The sequence below is a fragment of the Euprymna scolopes genome, chromosome 14 (assembly GCF_053919585.1).
Source record: "Euprymna scolopes isolate OS-2025 chromosome 14, ASM5391958v1, whole genome shotgun sequence".
Classification (NCBI taxonomy): Eukaryota; Metazoa; Mollusca; class Cephalopoda; order Sepiida; family Sepiolidae; genus Euprymna; species Euprymna scolopes.
This window is the reverse complement of record NC_136495.1, coordinates 48,262,610-48,286,460: the sequence shown is the minus strand read 5'-3', so window position 1 is coordinate 48,286,460 and position 23,851 is coordinate 48,262,610. Positions and strand designations below refer to the sequence as shown.

General features: G+C 32.8%; 1 protein-coding gene across 1 annotated transcript in view; it reads right to left on the bottom strand.

Annotated features, from left to right (window-relative positions):
- The window catches only part of LOC145292983 (lysosomal alpha-mannosidase-like), an 87,100-nt gene that overhangs the window by 5,640 nt on the left and 57,609 nt on the right, over nucleotides 1–23,851 (bottom strand). Inside the window, exons 16-23 of the mRNA XM_080139225.1 lie at nucleotides 20,522–20,592; nucleotides 18,737–18,958; nucleotides 16,938–17,056; nucleotides 11,523–11,624; nucleotides 9,890–9,977; nucleotides 7,689–7,775; nucleotides 3,867–3,957; nucleotides 279–424 (exon numbers count right to left, since the gene is read on the bottom strand). Coding sequence (XP_079995351.1) covers nucleotides 279–424; nucleotides 3,867–3,957; nucleotides 7,689–7,775; nucleotides 9,890–9,977; nucleotides 11,523–11,624; nucleotides 16,938–17,056; nucleotides 18,737–18,958; nucleotides 20,522–20,592 — 926 coding nt within the window. The remainder of the gene's footprint in view (nucleotides 1–278; nucleotides 425–3,866; nucleotides 3,958–7,688; nucleotides 7,776–9,889; nucleotides 9,978–11,522; nucleotides 11,625–16,937; nucleotides 17,057–18,736; nucleotides 18,959–20,521; nucleotides 20,593–23,851) is intronic.

The following is a 23,851-nucleotide window of genomic DNA, read 5'->3' as shown; positions in this document are numbered from 1 at the left end:
GAATTTTAAGGCCAATTTAAATGACTATTTGCCAGTTTAAATATTTCCAAATGGATTTTAAATATCCAACAATCTGAACAATTAACAAAAACATTAAATAAACCAAAAAGCATTCTAGTTAATTTAATTTTTTAATTAAATTATTTTGTTGAAATATTTTTAAAATATCCTTTTAAAAAAATTGATTTTTTTTCCCAAATATTGAAAATAAAATGCAAAAATAAAAACATTTTACTCAAATGAAAAAAAAAAAGAATCGAAATTTGAAACTTATTTACCTGAGTGCGGAATGTGGAAGACCAATTCTGTGGATGCATGTTCAGTTGAGAGAAAGATAAAGTTGGTTTTAAGAAAATTTCTATCGCTTGTTGCCGATGGAATTCTGTAGATGTTTGGACTTTGTCCAGATAAATATAATGCTTGCCTGGAAAAAAAAATGCAAGAAAATGATCGAAAATTAGTTATTAAACGTTTCGTGCACATCGATAATATGGCAGATAAAAATTCTTGGAGAAAAAAAAGAAAAAGAGAGATTTAAAAAGAAATTACAAATTAAAATCTATAAAAGAATTAAATGTACATTCACATAATGAAACAGAAGATAAAAATTCAAGGCCATTCATACAAGAGTCTAAGAGATCTAATATTTATTACCTTCAATTTTTAACAGAGAGAGTGATAAAAGACGATAGTGGTAGATAACCATATAAAATAATAAAATATGAGTAGAGGGTGGGAGAGGATCAACTAAAGTGAGAGTGATAGAAACCTAATAAGAGATGAGTCACTTAGCAAGTTAATTGCAAATTACACTTAATTAGGACAAGTAAAAAAAGTTTGCATTTTTTTCTTCAAACATAACTCAAATCCTAAAACTTATGAATATTCTAGGATATATTTTGTGCGATTATAGAATAATACAGCAAACAGCCCTAAGCGGGTTGAACCGGCTTCATAAATTCATGAGCAATCCCCAGTTGCATGCATATTCCAGTCAGGTGAGATGACAACGCTAGGTTTTTGTAGAGAGGTGATGACATCCTCCTACATACAGCATCTGGTATTCCCAAATGGTCACCCATCTGGTATTGACCAGGCTCAACATTGCTTAACTTAAGTAGTCTAATGAAAAACTGAATGTCAATGTGATTATGCAGTATATTTATAGGAAAATAAACATTAACTCAGCTTTAGTATAATAAACTTTTTTCTTTTTTTTTTTTTACATAGGCATCACCACTTATCAAGGCCAAGAGGCCACTCCAGGATAAGGGTTAAAGAGTGTACAGTAGAAATTGGACAATATAGTAACCGTTAGTAATGGAGATTCGGTAAATTTGTTAACTTATATGGAATGGTTTATCAAAAACTTGTTTACGTTAGACTTGATGGTATATTTTTTATTTTTTTTACCTTTATGTTTGAGCTATGGAATATCAACAAAAATAATATTGACTAGCAGAACCCGTGGAAATTCCAGGGTAGTTAAAAAATTTTAAAACACATAAATAAAATGAATAACAAAATAAAAATAAAACAAATAACGACGAATTCAAAACAAGTTTTTAGCAAATTCTTTTTTAACCTTTTAAAGCTAAAAAGAATTGATTTAAAATTTTTTTATTTTTTTTCAATGAAAATTCATCACACAACATTGTTTTTTTTTTTTCTGAATAATTTTTTATATAAATTATAAAGGAACAGATGTCAATTCACTTGCACATTTTTTTTTAATTAAAAAAACTATAATCAAATAAAAAACTTAGTCTCCTCTCAACATGACTTTTTTTTTAATTATAAAATAAAATAGCCAAATTATAAAATAAAATAGCCAAATTATAAAATAAAATAGCCAATTTGAAACCGTAAACAAACAGCCATGTTTTTTTTTTAGAGAGAAAATAGTTTTAATGATTTTTTACTGATAAAGAACAACTATAAAGGGAGGTAATTTGTTTCTCATTAATTAATATTTGTGACGATGATGGTTTTTTTTTTTTGTGACACTGGACGTATAGACAAGAAAATTAATATTTAGATTGTGGACTGAATCAAAGCCATTCCTAAAACAGACAGAGAGATCCAACATTTGGGGTCTTTTTACTAGAGGTAAGATTTCCAGTCAACAGAAATCTTTTTTTTTTTTTTTAGCTGCTAAAATTGTTCAGAGAAAATTTCACTCTGAAAGGGAATTCTAATCCATCAAGTTTATTTCAGCCAAGATTCTGTATTATATCATAAAAATACATTTCAGTTTATGAATATCCTGTATAAAGTTAAAATTGATTTTTAAGAACTATTTTTATGCCATTATTGTGCTGAGAGTGTTTTTATATTCAATAAATATAATTTTTATGCATTTGTTTATTCAAAGTTACTAGTCTCTTTAAATTTATTAATTTGGTATATAAAAAAGAATAAAGGCATCAAACTAATTTTTGTTGTATAAATTTTCTAAGAAAATTTGCTTCACTTCAAATAAAAGACCCAAATTGCATGCTTGTCTTACATGGGATGAGTTTGGGAAAAAGAAAGAAAAAAATGAATGCTGATGCATACAAGGCCTTGCCAAGGATACTTTCCACATGGGTGCATTTGACCTTTAATGCAATGTTGACAGCTGAGGTCATTCAACATGATTGTAATAAAGCAATCATCTTTCCCAAGACCGGAAATTTTGCTCAAATTAGAGAGGTGAGCATGCTTGATTTGGACAGTTAAGGGAGCAGGGTTAGTTCATAGAGGAAGATCAAGGAAGTGATAAGGATGGATTTGAGAGAGAGAGAGAGAGAGAGAGAGAGAGAGAGAGAGAGAGAGAGAGAGAGATCTGTCCAGATACAGATTAGTTTGAAAGTCAATATTTAAAAGCCATCAAAATCATGCTAGAATGTAAAACAGGTGATAAAGAGAAAGATTGACTGCAATTATTTACTTTTTGTAAAAAAAAATCTGTAGAACAACAGTGGTCAGTGAGGATTGAGGAGATACGTTGCATGGAGAGATAAACGAAAATGATATGGATGAGTAATGTGAGTTTTTTTGGTTTTTTACTTGAGAGTCATCACTTATCAAGGCTCGAAGGCCACTAAAGGATAAGAGTTAATGAATGTAAGATGATAGTGTAGTAATTGTTAATGGTGTAAATTGGGTAGAATTTGATTATTTATGGGGACAGCTCAATAAGAACTTATTTGCTACCATATTGCATTCAACTGGGAAGCAGACCAGCAGAACAGTGTTTCATAGGTGGGCAGTTCTTGGAAAGAAGCTTTGTTCATGGAATCTGCATTTAGATTTAGGCACAAATAGGGAAATCGTATATAGTGGTTGCAGCTAGTCAAATGGTTTTTGTGAAAGTTTGCCAAGGGCAGGTAGGATCATAGATTAGAGTTCAGTCGAGCACTTGCTATGAAAATAACAATAGAGCAGGGACAAGCTCGCAAATGTAGGCTTAGTTCTGATGAACTCAGAGGAAAATTAAATCAGGACAGTATAGGGAGATGTGTGTACAGGAGACTTTGTTAGTTTGATCACATTGAAAGAATGGATGGAAATTCTTGGATATGTAAATCTAAAACAATTAAGGTATCAAGGTTAGTTGGCAGGAAAAAGCACAGAGAAACAACAAAAGGAAACGATAAGGATATACTTGAGAGAAAGCGGAATAAATAAAGATCTGGTCAAAGATGGGTTTGTTTGGAAATCAATTTTTATAAAGTTGTCCAACACATGCCAGCATGTAAAAGCAATGTTAATGCAAATATATTTTAGGTCCACACCTGTTTTGTCATTTCAAGGGGAGAACCATAAAATCAACTGTTAGAAATCGATTTCATCAATCCAAATAAAAACACAGTTCTACTAACCTCGTACAATCAACCCACGACCATCCACACCTACTTCATTCAAGGGTTCTCCAACACCACGACCATCATCATAGAGAAGTCTTCGATGAAGCTAAAATTGAATAAAATTACATATTTGATTAATTAAGAAAAAAAAAAAAAAAATTAGAGGGAATTTTTGTGAAGCATTGGATGAGATCTTTAATAGAAATTAATCTAAATATTATTGTTGATAAAATGGTTTGGTAAGAAAGTGCTTTAAATCTCCCTTGCCAAAGTTGGAATTCTGAAAGAAAAAGGTACAGAAGACACACAATACTGAGATAAGGATAATATATGTATTGAGTTATTAAATTGGACAATAATAACGAAGAGTCCTTGATAAACTGATTATGTATGTGGCTTTAGAAGTCCAAGTATAAAGTTCTTTTACATCTGAGAAACAGATGGCCCTCTGAATGTTGAAAGTAAGATGCTCGCATTCAAATTAAGGAGGAAAGGTTTCTTGCGTGTTGATTGGGCCGCTTTACATTCAGAAAAGGAGAATAAGGACCTTTTGCATTCAGCTCGACAAATAGGGTGTCTGTTGATTGATTAAGGAGAATCGCTTTGATCAAGCAAGCAGGTCTTTCTTTAGAATAGCAGGGGTGAGCAAGAAAAAATTATTTTATGGGGAAAAGAATACTAAAGAGAAGTAAACGCTTTTTTTATATTGACAAACAGAATTTATAGATGACTTTAAAAAAGAAACTGCATTTTTATTCATTTTTTTTCCATTTTACAACAAGTAAAATTCAAATAACAAGAAATTCCAAAAAAAGAATTACTGAGTATGACAAATAAATGAATTACTGACATAAGACAAAAAAATGGGAAAATTGTGTATATATATATATATGGTGTGGATGAAACACAAAATATTCTGTGTAGCTTAATTGCCATATATATATATATATATATATTTCATAATTTACTACCTAGCTCTACCTACGTATTGAGTACTGTTTAAGTAAATACTTAAAGTTTATGAATAAATTTATACTTTCATATATTAATTTATGTGATTAAATTAAGTAATTATATATATATATATATATATATATATATATATATATATATATATATATATATATATATATTATATTCTTATATATAATGAAAAGCCAAAATTTATATATTCATAAACATTTTGTCATTATTTCATTTGAAAAAAATAACATATAAATCAAATTTCGGTACTTGTACAGTTTAATTAAGGCATTAAAAATGAAAATATCGAAAAAAAGGTTATATTGTACGTATCCGTTTGGGACTGAAGATCTCCAGAAAAAAAATTACTTAACTTGATTGTGTATTTTTTTTTTTTTTTTTACAGCGGAAAAACACGTTTTTATGACAGCACGTTGAAGGTAGCCATCTTTGATTTTTTTTTGTTGTATATGCCATGGGGAGATAACTCAGTTTAAAGCGCCGACACCCCCTTCCCATCTTTAATACTGGCTTTTCTTCCTAAAAATCGAAAATTTTGCTCGGTATCATAACAAATTGTTTTTTCACTGTAAAAGAAAAAAAAAACTACTTGATGAAATCAAGTGGATTTTTATTTTTGATAACTTCATTCCATAACGGATATGTACAATATCACCTTTTTAAGAACTATTTTTACGCCATTATTGTGCTGAGAGCGTTTTTTTATATTCAATAAATATCATTTGTTTATTCAAAGTTTAAATTTATTAATTTGATATATAAAAAAGAATAAAAGCATCAAACTAATTTTTGTTGTATAAATTTTCTAAGAAAATTTACATCACTTCAAATAAAAGACCCAAATTGCATGCTTGCCTTACATGTTATAGGGATGAGTTTGGGAAAAAGAAAGAAAAAAATGAATGCTGATGCATACAAGGCCTCTTTTTGATTTTTCCATTTTTTTAATGTCTTGATTAAACTGTACAAGTACCCAAATTTCTTCAAAGTCTTAAAATAAAACAAAACATTGAATATGTAAATATACATATTGTTTTGAGCACGCGGTCGAAAATCGTAGATAAGTGATTTTGATAAGGTGGGTAGTGTAAAAACAAATCAACAAATTAATTTAAAACAGGAGCGAGAAAAAAATGAAAGGGTTTATTAGGAGAAAAGAACAAATCTTTTCAAAAAAAATATATATCTGCAAATACATGTACATATAAATGTATACAAGTAATTGGAGACTTAGTAAAAAGAGATAAAACTGAGGCCCAAATGATTTCCATTGGTGGGTCTTTAATATGTATAAATTTTTTAAGGGTCAAATTAAGGAGGCGGTTAAAAGGGAGAGGCCCCAAAATTAAATGGTGATTGCAGTGTGAGTGAAATAGAAAACTGATTTATGAGGTGTAAGTCTTAAGAACAATGCCCCCCCCCAAAAGCTTTGCCTACTCAGTGTTTTATTTGCAATTTGTTTGTGTTAAACAAGTTTGTTTGTTTGTTTTTTCCAAAAAATGTTTTTCCAAGCAAAAAGAAGTAACTGTATTTAACATTAATATTATTTTATCCACGAGGGGATATTTTTTATTCTATCAGCCAGACTTCGACATCTGTGTACGATATGCATACTTCATATATGAACTCTTTTCCCGGTACTAGTGCAGGGAGTGATCCGTGATGAAATAATAACGTTATTATTTAAAAAGCCATTCTTAACATAGGGGAGGGGAGGGTGTTTTGTACCTATTCTATACTTCAACCTTACAATTGAATAAAAAAAAATCATATAAAACTTTAATTAAACTTGAAAATACAATTTAAAAAAATAGCGCGGATCACTCTCTGAACTAGCACCCTTTTCCCATTCTTTACAAACAGAACTTTCTAACTTTTTGCCTTCATCCATACTTATGGACTTTATTTCATTACTAACACTCTCCTCTTTTCTCTTCCGCTTTCATTAACATGTCAACAAAATGATTCAATAAAATTCTTTTCAATGTTAGAATGAGATTTTGTCTCCCTATTCTACCGCAATATTTTATATGTCACACAAACGTTTGCACATGTGCGTTTTTACCAGTGAGCTATCAAGTGACCAGATAAATCAAATAAAGTCTCTTTTGTACATACGAGCACGATTGCTGGTCTTCATTCAATGATCGTCATTTTTCCATGTGTGGGTGTCGCCATCCCCTTGTGCTTGTCGATCTTTTGTTCAATTTAAGACGAATCTACTCATGTATCGAAACACAATGGAGACTTGTTGCAGTTTCAAAGGTTTTATTCAGAGAGAGAGTTTATTCATAGGGAGAGAGACCAATAGAAATGTTAGTTATTCTTAATTATTATCGCCTGTAGTAAGGACCAAACTTTCCAACCACAGAAGAGTGTCACTTAGAATGAATTGCAAAAATTCTGAGACAATGTAAATTGCTTAAAACTTAGTTTTATCAACATTAACAAAAGCGGATAAAGAAATCCCTCAAACTATTCAATGTCAAAAACTAGAAAATGGAATAAAATAATGATATGAAGAACTTACTTCACTTGTAACTCCCCTAACCCTAACCCTAACCCTAACCCCCTCAACGAAAATATTCCGTAAACTTTCTTTAATAGCTTCTTTTCTCAAACTACTTCCTCTTTAAAATTCTCTCTCTGCTCCACTGACTATACCAACATGCAGAGATTTAAATGTAATATGAACAAACATATGCTTCCCAACTCCCCACTTAGATCATGCCTTGTAAATCTCACCCCTATCACAGTAACCCCTTATGTTTTAATGGCAACATACCTTCTTTGGAGTAAATTAGAAGAAAAAATAGAACAAACAATCCTTTTTATTGAACAAAGTTTACTTACCATCAACTCCATTTGTCCAGGTTTTAAACTAGAACCTCCTTGGGAGCGGTCAGTCAACACGGTCAACTGCACATCTTTATTTATGTCCTGTCGATATAAGAAACGTAAAGAGAAAAGAAAAATGTCATTAAAAAATCATTCTACAGGGTGTTCAGGGGAAATTTGACATCTCTTGGCCAATAATTGGCATTCTCAAAAATCAAAGAACGTATCTTAATAGAGCTGTTACTGATTACAACCTACTCAAAAAAGCCGCTGTGAACCACACAGCCCTCATGGTGTCCTTCAAGAGATACCTGAACATCAGTTTCATCTTGGCAATCAGCTTGTTCTTCCTGTTATTGGAGATATGGTTGGTTTCTTTCTTAACTGCACCCCCAGACATAATGGTATATGAGGTTACAATCTGATGAGTTGTGAAGGAGCAGATGGTGAAATCAAGGAAGTTTTCAGATAGTCACTCCTGAGTTTTTTTCAGGTGTGACATGGAGTCGAATACTGTTGCCACAGTTACCTTCTCTAAACCCAATGCTTGACAACAATGGACAGCAACTCAATATGGCCATCTGAATTGATTCACAGTTCTTTTTCGAAAAGGAATTCAGTATTCATGACATGCAAGACTTTGTATGGACTTTTAGCAAGTGTCACCTGTTCTGTGCATTGTGTAAACGGTTCTGGGAATAACTAGCGAGTCTTTTCAGTAGGACTAAGCGTTTCATCTTGTTGAGGAATTTTTATGCTTTCATAAGGCAATTCTCTTGAACCTTTGTTGGAAGTAGCTGGGTCTTGCAAGTGTTGTACAAGGAGTAATTCATAGTTATTACTCCAATGTCTGTTTATCTCTCAAGGTCTGCATTGCTCTGATTGGATCTTTTCATACTTATAGTTAGTCTTTTTAATTTTATAAAAATTAATTAATTAATTTTTTTTTTTTAACTTATTTTTTTTTTAATTTTGCTTGAAGCTGTAAAAAACTGTTTGAGACAAAGTTCCTTTTAAAACTCTAGTTTGTTTTGCAGGAGTTTAAAATGCTACCCAACTCTCACAAATGGCAATATTTTTATAAATATTGAAAATACCTTAATTAGTTTTTTCTCAAACTCTAACAAAACTTAGAATCATCAACATATTTGATTTAACATCAGCTTAACATGTGCTGAATGGTTTTAAGAAATTAACTTCCAAACTAACCTATCTCTGACCAGGTCGTTATTTATCCTTCTTAGAGTTATAAAGTTTTAAAATGTTACATTTATTTATTTTGCTAAAAAATCTACTAACATTTGGCAATCCTTGCTCACATTGTTAAAGTAGTAGTAGTTGATTGCAGAGGAGACAACTCCTGATTTACTTTTTATATAAGCACACAAAAAAGTAAGAAAATAGAGTTTATGTCTAAGGCATGTTTTGTAATGGTATTTTTTTTTATCATTATGCTACTTTGAGCTTTCCTTTCTAGGATTTTAGTCTCGCAGCAATACGTTTACTATTGATTTCTTGGCAATGTAATTGCTTTGAGATTCGAGGTTCTTCTAAGAGGAATATTTTATCATTTCTGCTCATTTCCCTCTACTAGATGTACACCTATCAGCTTTCTCCGCCTTCCTACATAACTCTGGTATATTTTATTTTAATTTCTTATTGCTTGTTTAAGTTGAATTTACTTGTCTAGTCCCTTGTATCTTTCTTTGATTATATCTTCACTTGGTATCACAATGTATTTACTGTATTTCCATGCAATTTGAAGCTAACTAGGTTTGTCACTATTTTCTTATTAACGTAGTAATTCCTTAGACAGTTGTTGCAGTATCTTATTTGTATAACTATTCTAGCCTTCTTACTTGCTTGCTTTCCCCTTTTCTTCTTTGTTTTTGTGTCCTTTTTCTTATTTCTTTATTGCAGTGAAATTCAATTCCCTTTTGTTTCATGTTTTGTTTCAGATTTTCACCCAATTCACTACGAGGAATAAACTATCGTTTTTTTTTTTTGTTTTTTTTTTCTTCTTGAAATGGAATACGTTTGTTATACTCTTTTTATGAGTCAGACGTAAGACTAACTGACTATCTAGACAAGATGTTTATTAACATTTTGACAATGGCAATACAGTCTGTAAATTTCATAAATGTCGCCATTTTTCCCAATAAATCCATGCAAAAAAAAAAAACAAAAAAAAAAACATGCAGAAACGGTTTACTTACCTTAATAAACATTTTTGTATTGATGGGGAAATAGTTGCCAGCAACAGGTTCAGTCAAATATAGTGGCCATGTTGGACGATAGTTAATTCTGTAATTTAAAAGAATAAATATCTATATATAAAAGTTTGTTTGTTATAAAATAGTGAAAATCGATATGTAAACAGTTAAAACTTTCAAATGAGTTTCAATAGGGATTAAATTTTTTCAAAGAATCTAAGGAGATCAATAAAATTTTCCCTTAATTTTATCTGATAGTACAAAGGGCAGTTTCTGGTTAGGTCAATAAAATAACTGAAATATATTAGAATGTAAAGAAATTAAATTAAATTTTTAAAAAGAGACTTTCTTTCTTATTATTGGATTCTTCGGACTACTGTCAGTATCTTGACTGTCATTTTGACAATATTTCGATTAATGTAACTTCCGAACTTCTTCAGGTGTATCTTGTCCAATTTAGAATCTGCATGGAATTTTGAATAAAACCCTTTATTTAATCTATAGAACAGCCGATTCAACAGAAATGTTCTCAGAGTTTAAAAAGAAAGTCAGAAGTTACATCGACTTAAACGTTGTGAAATTAACCCACCAGATGAGAACAGTAGATGAAGAATCCTAACGTAATACAATAATCTAAATAATATGAATAATCTCAAAGATTTAGAAATGAGATTTTTTTTCTCTATTTTATCGGAATACTATTTCCATTATTCTCATCATATATATATATATAACTTAGTCCATCTATGAATTCTGATGATGCTAGTTGGATTTTTCCTCTCTTTGAGGATTTTCCTCTAGTTGAAACAATTTGTAAACTCATTCTGGACTCACAGTAATAAATTTCCTATATACTGCTCTGACTTCACATTGAGCACTTTAGTCCGGTTTTTTTTTTTCACCACTGGTAAATAAATATATATATATATATATATATATATATATATATATATTCACACATACAGTAAACCTATTATATACTAAGGCGGAGTTATTCAACATTTGCTTCTGTAAAAACTTTTTACCTATATAGTTTAGCCACATGAAATACATGTTAAAATATTCCTTGGTTTTGGGATCAAGTTATATTTTAAGAAAATCTATTTTACAAAATTTTTAGAAAATAAAAATTCAAACCATTAAAAAACATTCATTGTAAGGTAAGTTTCATGACTATAAATGTATTTTTGTAATAAAAAATAACTAATAGAAAAGATTATGATTATTTTTACAATTTTATTTCTTCTATTTATAATTTTTGTTTAAATAGAGATAAATATTTGGATTTTTTTTATAATAAACCAATGATAGCAAACAAATGTTTTCTTTATGATACTTTTGCATTAGGGTTATGGCGATCAACATTTCTGCACCTTCAAGCATTTTCCATAAACTTCCCAGATGGTTTTGACAATAGCATGGTCCTCATACTGCAAAAGTACCATAAATTTTATTAATGATTCCATGGATGGCATTGAGGTGGTAGGCACTTTCTACTTGTTTTAGTTCACTAAAATTTGAAATATTATTTTAAACCTAATAACAAATTTGTGTTTACTGATTGTTAAGGTAAGAAGCACAAAAAATAATTAATTTAAAAAAAACTGATTTAGATGATAAAAACAAATAAAATTACCTTCGTTCCAACATTTGTCGGCCATTTGCATCTGTATAGAACGTGTAGTTATTATTCAAACCAGAATCATAGCGGACGATAATCTCTTTGCCATTTCCATCACTAAAAGTAAAAAAAAAATAAAATGAAATCATATAAAAAAATTATTTTCAGGAAAAATTTGATTAAAGATTCCACAATTTTTCACTCAATAAAATAGTTTATGCCCAGTCATGTTGCTTAACTATAAAATAACTAGAAAAGAAATAGTTAAATATTCTCATAGATAAGTCAGCATGTACATAGGGTGATTTTTAAAAGGTGTCAAACTTTAAATTAAAATAAGTCACAGTAAATTATTTTTATTATACAAATATGTGTTTTTTCCAAAGATTAATTTTTGATATTCATAATTTTGGGCATATGACCTCCACCCCTCCTCACAGCTTGCATGTATATGGCGTAATGTAGAGGTCCAATTTTCACAAACTCTACACAGTAAATTAGGCTGCATTTCAGCAATAATGCATGAAATGTTTTCTTTGAATATTCCCAATGAAAATAATTTAATGGGGTTAAAATGCACAACCGAGACGGTCAGTTGACATTTTGCGCAATTATTCTTTTTTTTTACAAGGTGGTCACCACTTATTAAGGCCCGGAAGCCACTCAGGGATAAGAGTTATTGCATGTGCAGTACGTTAGTTTTTTTTTTTTTTTTTTTTTTTTATTCAATTTTCCCCCCAAACAAGGCACAGTGCCACTTTGAAGCAGGGGGCTACTATTAGGGACTTAATTAGCGGGGTCATTATGAAGGGAGAAGAGTAGAAAGATGTTTGTTAACATTACACTTGAACTTCTGCATATCATTGCAGTTGGGAAAGCAGAATCCCGGAAGGGAGTTCCAAAGACCCGCAGTTCTGGGGAAGAAACTATTGGAGTAAAAGGCTTTCTTGCACCTAGGGATCTCTACTGTAAAGGGATGAGACTTAGTAGCTTGTCGGGTTTGTCGGGGGTAGTTACGTCGGGGAGGTACAAGTGTTTGCAGTTCGTCAGAGCATTCACCATTAAAGTATTTGTAGAACAGGCAGAGGGATGCAACATCTCGTCGATGGGACAGAGGTTGAAGCCTAGATGACAGTTCAGGACCTATCAGGTTGGCGACTCTTTTTTGAACCCTGTCCAGGAGCGAGAGACAAGCAGCAGATGCACCAGCTCAGATGTGACAACAGTACTCCATACATGGGTGAATGGTTGCCTTATAGAGGTATAGGATACTGTCAGGCGTAAGTAGTTTTCTAGCACGGTAGAGGGAGCCAACCTTCCTTGCAGCAGCCTTGGCAATGCTCTCAATGTATCTATTCCAGTTCATATTCCCTGTAAACGTTAGGCCGAGGAGTTTAAAAGAAGTACTTTCAGGCAATGTGTTCTTGGCCATTGCTATTGGTGGTAGAGAAGGTTTCTTGTAGTTATTGAAGGAAACAAGCTTAGTCTTAGCAGCATTGAATGTGACCAACCATTTTTGTCCCCATTCCACTACGGATTGGAGGTCATCCTCTAGTGTTTCTGCCATTTCCTTGGATATGTGTTCATTTGTTTTCCCCTCATATCTGTTATAGAGAGTGGTGTCATCAGCAAATATACCCATCTCCGAAACAATATTATCAGGGAGGTCGTTTATGAATATCAGGAATAATAGAGGTCCAAGGATAGACCCCTGAGGTACTCCCGCATTTATGTCATATTGTTTGGATGTACGTCCGTCGAGGACAACTTTGATTTTTCTATTACTTAAGAAGGATTTAATTACATTATGAATTCTTCCAGTGATTCCATATGATCTAATTTTCCTTAGAAGACCATCGTGCAATACCCTGTCAAAAGCCTTAGATATATCAAGGGCCACCGCTCTACTCTCCCCTGTTTTATCCAATGAACGGTATATACGTTCAGAAACTACAGTTAAGATATCTGCTGTTGAACGGGCTTGCCTGAATCCATATTGCTTGTCAGTCAGGAGTTTAGCAGCTGTTAGGTGCTGGACTAGGGCTTGATTAACTAAGGACTCAAATATTTTGCCGAAAAGCGGGAGGAGGCTAATGGGGCGATAATTTAGTGGGTCAGTTCTTTCACCAGAATTCTTGAAGACTGGTACCACAGAGGCGGTTTTCCAGCAGTCGGGAAAACAAGATTCGTTAAGGCATTTATTGTAAAGTTTGGACAGAACTGGAGCAACCTCGGCAGAGCATTTTTTTAATAGCACAGCCGGGATGAGATCTGGTCCACATGCTTTTGAGGTGTCTAGGTTTTTTATAATAGCATGTACCTGAGAAGGGGTGATTTTCAAATCGTCAAGTGTGGCGTCTGTTCGCAGAGGAAAATCAGGGAGTGAGTGGTGTACCGAGTTCAGTGTGGAGTTTGATTGTGGAGATTTAATAAAAGTGTCTACTTAAGGGGGCGGTTCATTAGGAATTTGTTTATGTTGGACTTGAAGACATCCAGGTTGTAATCAGGTGGGAAGCAGGCAGACGGAACAGAGTTCCACAGGCGTGCACTTCTAAGAAAGAAGCTTTGTTCATGGAATCTACGTTTTGATTTAGGCACAGATAAAGAGTGGGGAAAATTTTTGACAGTGGTTTCAGCTAGACGGGTGTTTTTCGTAAAAGATTGGTGAGGGGGGGACCAGAGATTGGAGCTCAGACGAGCACCTGCCATGGAAATAATGATAAAACAAAGACAGGCTCGCAACGTCTCTTCTGTGGGAGAGAGGTTTCAGGGAAGAGAAAAGGGCATCCCCCACTAAGCCACGAAGCCTATTTTGTACTCTGTCAAGGCAGGATAGGCTGTTTTTAGCAGCTCCTGCCCAGATATGGCAGCAGTATTCCATCCTTGGACGTACTTGGCTTTTATATAGATAGAGAATTGCATCAGTAGTGAGATATCTTCTGGAGCAGTAGAAGGATCCCACCATCTTTCCAACGACCTTGGCAACAGACTTGATGTATATGTTCCATTTCAGATCAGGAGTAAAGGTCAAGCCCAGAAGCTTGTCAAAACATGGGGCTTCTAGACGAGAGCCATCCATTTTAATTGATGCCAGATGGGGTCAGAGCATTGATGATGTAAAGATAGGAGTTTGGTTTTAGAATTCGTTCATCAAATGTAAATAAAATAAATTTGCACAATTTGCAAATGTTGCTCGGGTGTCAGTCTCTTTGTGATGAATTGCTAAACCAAGCTGAACCCAAAATAGTCAATAGTTTCTAAATCTGCAACTAAAGATAATAGAGTTGTCAATTTAAAGTTTTCCGCTTCTAAATAATAATAATAAAAAACACACATATATTAGCAGTTAAGATATAGGATTAAGTGCACATATCACAAAGAAAACCAGGCATGACACGTAGCTGCAGTTTGTTCCCACTCTTCTTTTGATTGTCTTCTTCAAAACAAATCACTGTATTGAGAGAGAAAGAAAAGCCGGAAGGGTTCTTTACGGGATGTGAAGATCATTTTTAAACCTAACAGCAGACACTTTACATCCCCTATACATAACCCTGGTATGAGCTATTCTTGAGTAGGCCATCCACACAACAAATCCCCATCTTCAAAAAGATATTATACACCTAGAGCTCATTCAATGATTAGGACAATCAAGATGGTGCCTATGCACATCTAAGCAATGAATCCTTATCTTCAAAAAGATATTGTACACCTGGAGTATGTTCAGCGGTTGGCAATCATGTGATTGTAAGCGTTTGTTGGTATCACTATCAACCAATGACCTTTTAGATTGTCAGATATTCATGTATCCTCCCTCCAGCTATGGATTAGATAGTTAGGTAGACTAGACTTAAGTTTTGGTCGCCATCTATGCAATAAATTCTTATCTTCAAAAAGATATTGTACATCTGGTGCATATTTAATGGCTGGCAACCAGGATGGTGACAGGACTCTTCATGTTTACCTATAAGGCTAGCTATGGTGCAATCTACAGTAATGAATTTTTGTCTCCCCTTGACTTGGCCCAGATGAAAATTGGCTTTACGAAAATCATTGTACAGGGCGTCTGTCCTATCTTATCATCGGCCTTCCTCTCGGTAGCTTCCCGGCAACTTCAAATTTAAATAAGTTTCGATTTGATGTCATCAGCCGTCAGCACATGTCTGACCAATCTTAGCTGCCATTCCTTCATCTTGCTCTTGATTGGTGCAATGCTGTACCATGTTGTCATTACAAACATGTTCAAATAGTGTAACTCCTAAAGTCCAATAAAGCATCTTAGTTTCTATGAAGACAAATCTTTGTTCTGCCTCCTTTGTGGGGAAGTATCTCAGCATATTAATGGCAGTTTGCAATCTTTGGTAAATTGTAGAGTAGTTTCACCCAGCCTACCAGCCCCTTGGCGATACCAATGGCCTTTTTTAGATATTAAGATATCAGCTATGGAAAGTAAGGTAGACTTAAGTTTTGATTATGCAACTAGTTTAGGAGAAGGAAAACAATTTCTGTTCCTTATACATAACTCTGGTATGGCCGGTTCTTGAGTATGCCATCCATCCTCATCTTCAAAAAGATATTGTACATCTGGAGCATTTTTAATGACTGGCAACTAAGATGCTAGTGGGATTCTCCATGCTTACCTACAAAGAACAGCTTCAAAGACTAAATCTGTCTTCACTTGAATAACAAAGCAGGTGAGGAGACCCGATTCTTGCATACAGCATCATCAACAGGAATATGAATTTACTTTAAGAGGAGCTTTCCACATTAACATCTAGCTGCCGTCTCTGCAGTCACCAGAGAAGATGCGCTATTACTCCTTTCATCTCAACAGAAAAAAGGATTTCTCTCAGAGAACGTTATGATGATGCCTCTCATATTAAGGCTTAAAATCACCTTGGACAAATATTCAGACGGTATACAAATGTAATATCTCTCTTTTCACTTTTCACTTGCTGCACTTTCATATTTTTTGCCAAAGAAGTTGATTGATCGATTGAACACAAATTAAAAAGGTTGAAGGCAGTTAAAAATAAATACATAACTCATTAAATGAAGGAGTCATAGCTACAGGAAGTTGCATAGGCAACATGTCGGAAATAGCATGGCCATATTTGGATGCATAGGCAACATGCCAGAAGGAACATGACAACAGGAGGATGCTCATAATGTTATTTAACAGGCTTGATTCTTAATTTTACTGAGGTTTTCATCTCCAATTCTTATCTGCATACTGCAACATCCCTGATTATCAATAACACCATCTATTCCTTAAGCCTTAAGCAAATAAATTATGTTTTTATATCCAAGTTTTTATGCACAGCAGCAATATGCAACACAAAAGATATTTATCACAACGATGTAAAAAATACTATCGTACTTGTTTTTCATGGTGAAGTGTTAAAGAAATGGCAATTATTGTCTGTAACTTACTCAATTGGAATTGGGCCAACTGTCCATTCAATTTCGGCATACTTTTGTCCCTTATACAAACGGACAGACTGCGTTACCCAAGGGCTAAAAACCTGACGCACTTCTTGCACACAATTTCCCTAAAATTAGAAAATATAAAAAAAAAGATTCTTTTAAAATTGAAGAAAATATAATTTATATTCAATTGAACATTGTTCATTTGTCTTTACAACTCATTGCCAACTTTTGAAACATAAACAAATGAGAAAGTCAATCTGCAAGATTATTCAATAACATATGTAAAAAAAAGGAAAACAATTAAACACAGAAAGAAATAAAACATGAGATCTACCAGTTTTGTTTGGATCAACAAATGTCCTCAGAAAAAGTGAAGATGCTCGTTAATTGGTATTAAACTAATCACCGAGACATAAATTTAGCAAGATCTTTTCTTAAGAAACCTTAAATTTTAGAAATTTTCTAGAATCAAAATCATAAGGATTCTAAACATAAGATTTAGTATTTTGATTCTACTATTTATGAGGAGACATAAAAGTGATGTAAATTTTTTTTGTATAAAACAATTTTACATATCCTGGGATGGATATTATTTGTGTGTGTGTGTATATATATATATATATATATATATATATATATATATATATATATATATATATATATATATATACTTGTTTCTAATATACTGAATTTTACTGGGTTCGTATAATTCAGTAAATTTTTCATATACCAATGAATTTTAAGCCAAAAAGAGATGAATTAAAAAATAAGCTACAAAATTATCATATTTCATAATTGAGTATTAATATACTGTATTAACAAAACCAAGACTTCAATAAAGGAATTGGTAGCAACAAAAAGTGTATTTCATTGTAAGTTACAATTGTTTCAAGACTGGTTGGACAGTTTCAAGCATTATAGCATTTGAAAATCTTCACCTAACCAACCTTTCTTCAGACTTCTTGAATAAAAAACACTTTAACAATAGTACATTATGTAAAGAAATTTCCCTTAAAGGAAATGAAGCATGCGAAAACATTTATCATCTAATTTGATTTAATTATGTGAAATAAAGAAATATAGAAATCTAATTTAGGAATTCAATGAATAGTATTATTAAAAGATATCAAATGGCTATGGGTTATTGTGGAAACTTCCTATGACAGGTTTTTAAATAAGGATACAAAAATTAGGTGATATATTAATATTTAAATAAGCTCTTGAGAAAGGATGCGTCCAGGAGAAATGTTTGGCATGCTTCATTTCCTTTAAGGAAAATTTCTTTAAGTAATGTTCTATTGTTAAGTCTGAAGAAGGCTGGTTATGTGAAGATTTTCAAACGCCATAATGCTTGAAATTGTCCAACTGGTATTGAAACAATTGTAACTTATAATGAAATACACTTTTTGTTGCTACCAATTCCTTTTTTGAAGTCTTGGTTTTGTTAATACAGTATATATATATATATATATATATATATATATATATATATATATATATATATATATATATATATATATATGTAGTATTTCGGCCAAATTAGTGTGTACAAGTTCTGTGAAAAAATAAAATAAGTTAAAAACACATATAACATTTTTCTAAAAGCAAATAAGCATGTTTATATATTATGAATACATGTGTCATAGTTTTTACTTCAATGTTCAATACAAGATTATTAATTGTATGAAAATATACATTTTGACAAATTGCACATAAATGTTTGTGTTTAGCTCAATAAGAGTTCATAAAACTTCATATCTTAAGAATTAAAAAGAAAAAAAGGATTAAAAAATAAGCCATACCTTTATTAAAATACTTTGCAATTTCTCACCATTACTGATGCTGGTTGGGGTGTTATCCAAAGGACGGAAAATATAATTATTTGAAGCTTGATCAAATCCACCTCTATTTGGGTGTCCAATATAGTACAGGTAGTCTTGCTTCAGATTTGTGAAAATATTGCTTTTTAGGTTTCCAAATTTTTTCATTGCACCCGTTGCACCATCAAAACTTATGGAAACCAGCTAAGAAAGAAAATAGTAACAAATGTAAAAGATTAAAATCTTATCAATAATAAGAAGGTGTTCATAAAAATTGAAAGAAAAAAAAAGTCGAGCATGTGGGGTCCCTCACCATGAGTGAAAAATTTACTTTAACCATAACTAATGTTTGTGCAAAATTTAAAAAAAAAAAATCCTAGGCGTGATCATTGAGAGAAATGCAAATGGATGAACTATTTGGGGGCAATTTTACCCCTATAATGCCTCCTAAGGGAGCAACCAGATTTATCCAGGAAAATCCGTTCAGGCAAAAATTTACTATCACCATGACTAATGTTTGTGCACAATTTTGAAAAAATCCAAGGTATAGTTATTGAGAAAAGTGCGAACAACGAACTAAGTCCAATCGTTTCTTTGTAGGGGGACCAAAAAAAGTTGGGCTTTGCTACTAAAACTCTGCAAGTATAACAAATATCTATGTCCAATGAGGACTTGAACTACAAAATTCTGAAATACGATCTTTATGAGTTCCGGGCAGAAAGACGGATTCACTGAAGAAAAAAAAGGAGGGGGGGGCGGTAGATGCAAATGCAACATTAATGTTATTATATGATATTATTCTTTAGAATTGTCTGAGCTATTCTCTGCTTCTTTTGTTCCAGCTTGTTTGACTTGTTGATCTAGTGGTTTCCATCAATTTGCTGTTCTGATACCTCATTGTAATGCAGCTTCATATTCCAGTAGCTTCTTTGAAAGAACCACAAACTTGTGGAACTCTTCCTGCTGACTGCTTTTCTCCTACCTATAACCTTGGTCTTTTCAAAGCTAAAGTCAATAAGAATCTTCTGTTTTTGCGATAATCAGCTTTCATTCTTATTAGTTTCTTACATCAAGTGGCTTTACGTCCTGTCTGGAGTGTTTTATATTAAAAAAATAATAGAGTGCGATCAAATACAGAACACATAAACTGGAAAGTTCCAGACATTATTTTCAGGAAAAGTTGCCTTGCATTCAGATTTGCAAAAATTGGTTAGAGTTTGAGAAAAAAAATGATCAACGGATCTTATAAACACAGAATGTCATATTTAATAATACACAAATAAACCCTTAGTCTATGCTTGACTTGTCTATCATATTTCAATCAACAATGTTCAACAGTCTTTGTTTTATCATCATCATCATCCAATTATCTGTTACAAATGGGCACCTCTGCATTTCAAGTATATTTGGATATGACATGCAAAATTGTTATTATAATAACCAAAACGCTCCTCTCTTGGCATGTGAAGGTCCTTTTCAGTTTACTACCATTGAGGTAATCACAAAAACAAGAATCCGGGAGAAATGGTTTTTAAAGGTCTGAATGGGTAGTGTGAGATGACCATTAAAGTGCCCACGCATATCATTGAATGTCAATAAAATTAAGATTGTTGGGCATGGACTGCAGTTTTATTTATATGGTTGGATTACAGAAAAGATTGTGAATTTTATTAATGATTCCATAGGTGACATCTTTTGGGAGTGAAGGGAAAGGATCTTGCTATTTTTCTAGCATAAAAGACAAAGAGAAAAAGATTGTCTACTCACCCCATTATTCAATTCAAAAGCTTCTCCTTTTTTAATTGGAATTTCTTTTGAACTTGCTTCGTTGTTTTCACCTAAACACAAAAAATAATTTTTGAATTAAACAAATGTAGAGCTTTATTTTGACAAAGTTTTTAAACAAATAAAAAGAATTAAAATAAGCTGTAAACTTGATGAGAATGCTAATGTTGCAGTGAAAATACAAAAATATGACACAAATTTTCTTAGCAATTCACATGAACACATTGTTAATGGAATAATTAGACACAAATAATGCTACTTAAAACCCGCTTGGCAAATCCCAGCTCCTTTTTATCAAACTTTCTCAACTGTGACTAATTTGCATAGTTACATGTCTTTGGCCATCGCTTTTGAAATCTTAAAAGTTTAAGGTTTGACTCTTTGCAATAGGCACACACCAACCATGGCTGTTTATCCCACGACCTCTCTACACAATTACTACAGTTAAGACATGTTTTCTGCTTATTATTTATATCATCTGTGTTAACAAAAAGAATGTTAATTTTTAATTTGATAAACAAATACCCTATAATTTATGCTTTGATTAATTTTAGATTTTGAGAGAAGACCGATCGATTTTTGTGAGGACTATTAGCAAATGCTGGGTCCTCGCCTCGCCCTCTCTCACCCGTCTGCAGCATAATGACGGAGGTTATCACAAGGAGGAGTTGATTACACTGGTACAGTGATATGGAATGTCCATCCTCCTGTTGCAGAAGCATGAATCTCCTAAATTGCAGGAAGGTTCAAGGTAAACTTGGAAGCAAATTTTTTTTTTTTTTTACATAGGCGGCACCACTTATCAAGGCCGATAGGCCACTCAAGGATAAGGGTTAAAGAGTGTAGAGTAGTCAAAAGGACAATATAGTAATCGATAGTAATGGAAGTTCGGTAAATTTGCTAACTTAAGTGGAACGACTTGTTCACATTGGACTTGAAGACAACCATATTATAGACAGCTGGAAAGCAGGAAAACGGAAGACAATTCCACAGGCGTGCAGTTCTAAGAAAGAAGCTTTGATCATGGAATCTATGTTTAGGTTTAGGCACAGATAAAGAGTCGGGAAAATTATTGATAATGTTTTCAGCTAGTCTAGTGTTTCTTGTGAAAGTTTGGCGAGGAGGGACCATAGATTGAAGCTCAGTCAAACACTTTCCATGAAAATAACGATAAAGCAGAGACAAACTCACAACATCTCTTCTGTGAGATAGAGGTTGCAGCGAAGAGAAAAGGACATCTCCCACCAGGCCACGAAGTCTATTTTGAACTCTATCAAGGCAGGACAAGTCTTTTCTAGCAGCTCCTGCCCATATGTGGCAACAGTATTCCATCCTTGGACGTATCTGGCTCTTATATAGATAGAGAATTGCATCAGCAGTGAGATATCTACTGGATCGATAGAAGGATCCGACCATTTTTCCAGCGGCCTTGGCAACAGATTTGATGTACGTATTCCATTTAAGATCAGGAGTAAAAGTCAAGCCCAGAAGCCTGTAAAAACTTGAGGCCTCCCCAAGACGAGAGCCATTCATTTTAGTTGATGCTAGATGGGGATCAGAACGTTGATGATGTAAAGATAGAAGCTTGGTTTTAGATGCATTAAAAGTAACCAGCCACTCCTTTCCCCATTGTACAACGTGATCAAGATCAGAGGAGAGAGAATCGGAGAGAACTTGGTTGTTTACTGTCTTAGATGTGCTACCATAGATGGTAGTGTCGTCAGCAAAAATGTCTACAAATGATGTAAGGATGTGATTTGGAAGATCATTAATGTAGATCAGGAAAAGAGTTGGGCCCAGGATGGACCCCTGAGGGACTCCAGCATTTATACTGTAAGCTTCTGATTTTTGCCCATTAACTACTACTCTTATGAACCTATCAGAGAGAAATGATTTAATAATTGAGAAGACATTTCCAGCTATACCATAGCTGGAGATCTTGTGAAGTAAACCTTTATGCCATACCTTATCAAAGGCCTTTGATATGTCAAGAGCAATTGCCCTAGAAAGGTTGCCTCTATCGAGAGATTCGCTAATCCTATGAGATATAACTGAAGTAATTGAACAAGACCACAGAGAATGAAATTTGGGAACTGTTTGACCCACTGAACCGTGAGAAGTAGAGAGTGAGCTTGTGTAATACCAGAAGATGTGTGACCCCTTGACGAAGAAAAAGTGATGTTCAATGAAAAAGCAGAGTACAGAATACTATTTAAAAAATCTAAAGCACAAAAAAAAAAAAAGAAAAAAAAATTGTTGTTATTGGAAACTTGATGAATAATTATCTGTCATCAATAAACTTTTCTTCTACAAAATCAACATTTGATTTTGGTAGGTTTTTTTTTGTGGATCATTGCAGAATATTAAACAAATGTAATTTTATTTAATTTCTTCCAAAGTTGGAATTATTTTCGAATAGTCGCCATCTTAAGAAAGGTGGAGTAACTCTGTATTCAACCATACAGAGTTACTTCACTTTGATTGAAACAAAAACCATTTGGGAAACAAATGTGGCATGATTAAAAAAAATAAATAAATAGCAAAACAAATGGCAAGCTACTGTTGGTGGGTATATTTGCTAGTATAATTACTAACTAAATGTATTTCTTTGATAAATCTGGTGTTCTGTTGAAAACACAATATTTCTGATAAGGGGTCACAAAAGCATTTAACCTTTCTTATATAAGTTAAAATTTGTGGGAAAGAAAGTCGATTTTTAGTCAGGTATCACCTCAGATATATGACAAATGACAGCCATCCGTACTCAATTGTCATAATTGTGTCTGCTAAGATGAGAAGACATGTTTAAGTATGTTCTCATATTAGCAAATTGTCGAACCAGATGAAGTATTTTTTAGTAACAAATTGTAGTGAAGTACATTAGTTTATTGCCAATAACATGGTACAACAACAGCAAATGAAAGTTGGCTAGTCAGAATCCAAGTTTGCTATGTTAATTTAAATACTCTTAGAATCCATCCAAGATAATTTAATCTGGTGGATTTTTGCAAAAGTCAGGGGAAATAACTCTTGACATGATTACTTCTCTTCCATGTATAGGAATATTAGGCGAGTACAGGAAAAGTTCCAATCTAAAAGTTTTCATTATTTAAATGGAATTCATAATTGAGATGAGTATTATTTATTAATTTCTGGAATAAGTATGTTTAGAAAGAAACTAACACAAAATTAAATATATTTGTGCTAATAGCATAGTAGAAGAAAGAAATAAAAAACATAGGTTAGTCTGAATCAAATATCAATATGTAAGATGGATTGTTATTTGGGTGTGATATTAAAAATCTGTCAGGA